This window comes from Cupressus sempervirens, chromosome 11 (assembly GCF_028749045.1).
Source record: "Cupressus sempervirens isolate cs-2001-9-10 chromosome 11, ASM2874904v1, whole genome shotgun sequence".
NCBI lineage: Eukaryota > Viridiplantae > Streptophyta > Pinopsida > Cupressales > Cupressaceae > Cupressus > Cupressus sempervirens.
This window is the reverse complement of record NC_143128.1, coordinates 771,294,366-771,297,559: the sequence shown is the minus strand read 5'-3', so window position 1 is coordinate 771,297,559 and position 3,194 is coordinate 771,294,366. Positions and strand designations below refer to the sequence as shown.

Below are 3,194 nucleotides of genomic sequence, written 5' to 3'. Positions count from 1 at the left end.
CTTTGGTCAAATGTCTAAAAAGTCAATATTTGGACACTCTGAACTAAATGGATTATTTCGACAACTTGCGTGATGAGTGGCAGCTTCAAACCTTAGTTATAATTAGTTAAGTGTCTATTTTACGTTTGTTAAAAAAAACGGAAGTCTCACGACATTCCATGTGAGAACTATCTATTGACAAAGTTAGCCCGCTCCACTGCTGGTGCCTCTCCCCTATTAAGGGCTTAAAAGAAAACAATTTTGTTCCCGCGAAAAACAGCGCGGGAACCTGAAAAATAGCTCAAATTTTTTGTGACCTACTTTTCCTCTCGTTCTGTGTTTGTAAATGCTCGAATGCATTGATTTTGATTGCACTGAGATGCTAACAATGACGGTAGTGGCATCAATGGAAGAAAGCATTAACAAGAGGGTGAGGAAGCGTACACAGGCTCCCAGGCCTTGCTCTCCCGATGATACATTGTGCGAAGAATGCGAGCACGGCGATAGAGAATCTGAAATGCTCCTATGTGATAAATGTGACAAAGGGTATCACATGTACTGCCTTCGCCCCGTTGTTGTTCGGATCCCCGCAGATTCTTGGTTCTGCCCGTCTTGTAAGAAGCCTCCAATCAAAGGTATCAGGATCTCATTCAATACCCATTTCGATTTTTCCTTTCATTTTTGCTTTTCCCCCAACTTTTTCTCACTGCTAACCATGAAAAACTTGTGGGATCTATTGTGCAGAGTTTCCTCTGGTGCAAACTAAAATCATCGATTTCTTTCGTATCAGAAGGTCTTCCCAGGATCTTCATCCATTACATCAGGGTATGAGACATTCGGCCTGAAGTTTGGATATATGAATGCCAGTTTGATTCTGTTGCTCTTGATCTTTTAGTGGCACAATTTGGTGGGCTGAAGAAACATTTCAATGTTTTGTATTGTGTTTTTTATTTGCTAATTTTTTTAAGGCTAAGTGATTTTACTTATTGTGTTTGAACAGAGTCAAGAAAACGGAAACGGCGCTCTACTTCTATGATTGTGTCGAAGAAGAAGAGAAGATTGCTGCCATTTGTCCCAACTAAAGACCTAAAGAGAAGATTAGAACAAATGGGATCTTTAGCTACCGCCCTTACTAGCTCAGGGGTGGAGTTCAGTAATGAACTCACATACATGCCTGGCATGGCTCCTAGATCTGCCAATCAAGCTGCTTCGGAGAAAGGGGGCATGCAGGTATGGCCCTAAACATTCTCATGCTTATTACATAGAGCAGATTTTATAACCTTTGCCAAAAGTACAATAAGGCTTATGGATAAACTGAATGCAACGCTGCCATTTCAGTTTAACTAAAATGATCCCCTGTTTCCGTTTGTAATTAACCTTTCCCCAGTGTGTCAAGAGTCGAATACATGTGCATTTTGTTATAAATATTTTTCAAGTCCGTCAGATAGCACTCGAAACTCTCAAGCCAGAGCTACACATTCATTCTATATCAGTAACTGTAACTGAAACCACTAGCTAAACTATAAGAATCTCTGGTATTTCAAAGAAGTTTGTGGTTCTCGGTTTTTTGAAATGTTAATGTTGAAAGAGGGCCAGGTGATCTCTGTGAAGCTTGACCTGAAACCTCCACAGTTTGTGTGGGCCAATACAAGTCTGGCAAATCTGCAATGTAAATTACATACTTCCATCATTTTGGATGAGGGTTAGTATTTGTCGTGAACTAGAAAATGCCTGGCTTTATGGTTGGGTTTTATTTCAATTCGCCAAGTACTGTACTTATTTACCCTTAGTGCTTAGATCTGAAATGACATTTTTGTATAGGTTCATTTCTCCAGTCCAATGCCCTTTTGTGTATTCCCATGAAAATTGCTATTGTATTTTAATACCACTCTTAAATGGGAATGGTTAATAGGATTTTACATTTCAAGACTCAGTTTTAAGAGTCACAATGCTATTGATATTATTAGAACACGGTGCAGGTACCGATGAATTTGCAGCCCGCTAAAAAATATTTGTCAGCGTGCTAATTTTTTTTTGTTAAAGATCATATGTCCTTTTGAAGCTCATGCCATTTCCTGGGTTTTTCACAGATTATGCCTAGAGAAGACAAAGCCGCACTGGAATTTTGTCAGGCTATGTACAAAAGAGGAGAATGGCCTCCATTAATGGTTGTTTATGATTCAATAGAAGGGTAACCACTAAAGCTTTTTCCACTTCATGCGCATATTTAAGCTGTTGTAGAGTAAGTGTATCATAATAAAACCATGCTCCATTTCTAAATTTAACTGAGTTCCTTATGCCAGATTTACAGTGGAGGCTGATAACTTCATAAAGGATCTGACCATAATCACTGAATATGTGGGTGACGTGGATTATTTAAGAAATAGAGAGGAGGATGAAGGAGACAGTATGATGACCTTGCTTTATACAACGGAGCGGTCTGAAACCCTAGTTATTTGTCCTGATAAGCGTAGCAATATAGCAAGGTTCATCAATGGCATAAATAACCACACACCAGAGGGCAGAAAAAAACAAAATCTGAAATGTGTGAGATTTAATGTGGATGGGAAGGCGAGAGTTCTCCTTGTTGCAATTAGAGATATTTGCAAGGGAGAGAGGCTGTATTATGATTACAATGGTTATGAGCAGGAGTATCCAACACACCATTTTGTTTGAATGGCTGTCTAATGACTTCCCAGGCAAAATAAGGCATAGGATGTAAATGTTTCCGTGCCAGGGGCGTAGTCCATTTTTTTTTCAGTATTCGTGTATTTGATTGATGGGCTAAATTTGCCCATTATAGCGGCCTTCATGATCAACGAAAGTCCGATGATCATCATTTGATTGTCTGGGTAAATATCTTGGAGTGTATCTTAATTTTTTTTAACACGGCAATTATTTAAAAGTTTGCTTAAACTTCCAAAATGCTGGCAAAGCTTGGTTGAACATGTTTCATTTGGTCTCTCCAGTGTTCTTTGACAATTAGTTTACATTGGAAATCCTGCTGATTAAGGGAGCTTATCATATCCTTCTCTTTACCCTTCACCTATTTTTATATATCTTATATTAGTGGAATCATTCAGGCTCAAAACCAATTATTGCTTAACTAATAGAATTTGAAAATTAATGTATCTTTAAAGATTTTTTCATAATATGTCACTTTGTTATATTTTTTAAATTTAGAAAAGGTCATTTATCTAGTTTTCTATTCACTC

At 38.0% G+C, this 3,194-nt stretch overlaps 1 protein-coding gene across 1 annotated transcript; it reads left to right on the top strand.

The window, feature by feature from the left end:
* The first annotated feature begins 258 nt into the window (after positions 1–258).
* On the top strand, positions 259–2,904 carry ATXR6 (TRITHORAX-RELATED PROTEIN 6). The gene is made up of 5 exons (XM_089810849.1): positions 259–614; positions 724–804; positions 980–1,209; positions 2,070–2,170; positions 2,283–2,904. The coding sequence occupies exons 1-5, from the start codon at positions 326–328 to the stop codon at positions 2,653–2,655; spliced, it is 1,074 nt and encodes a 357-aa protein (XP_089666975.1). The 5' UTR covers positions 259–325; the 3' UTR covers positions 2,656–2,904.
* The last annotated feature ends 290 nt before the right edge of the window (positions 2,905–3,194 follow it).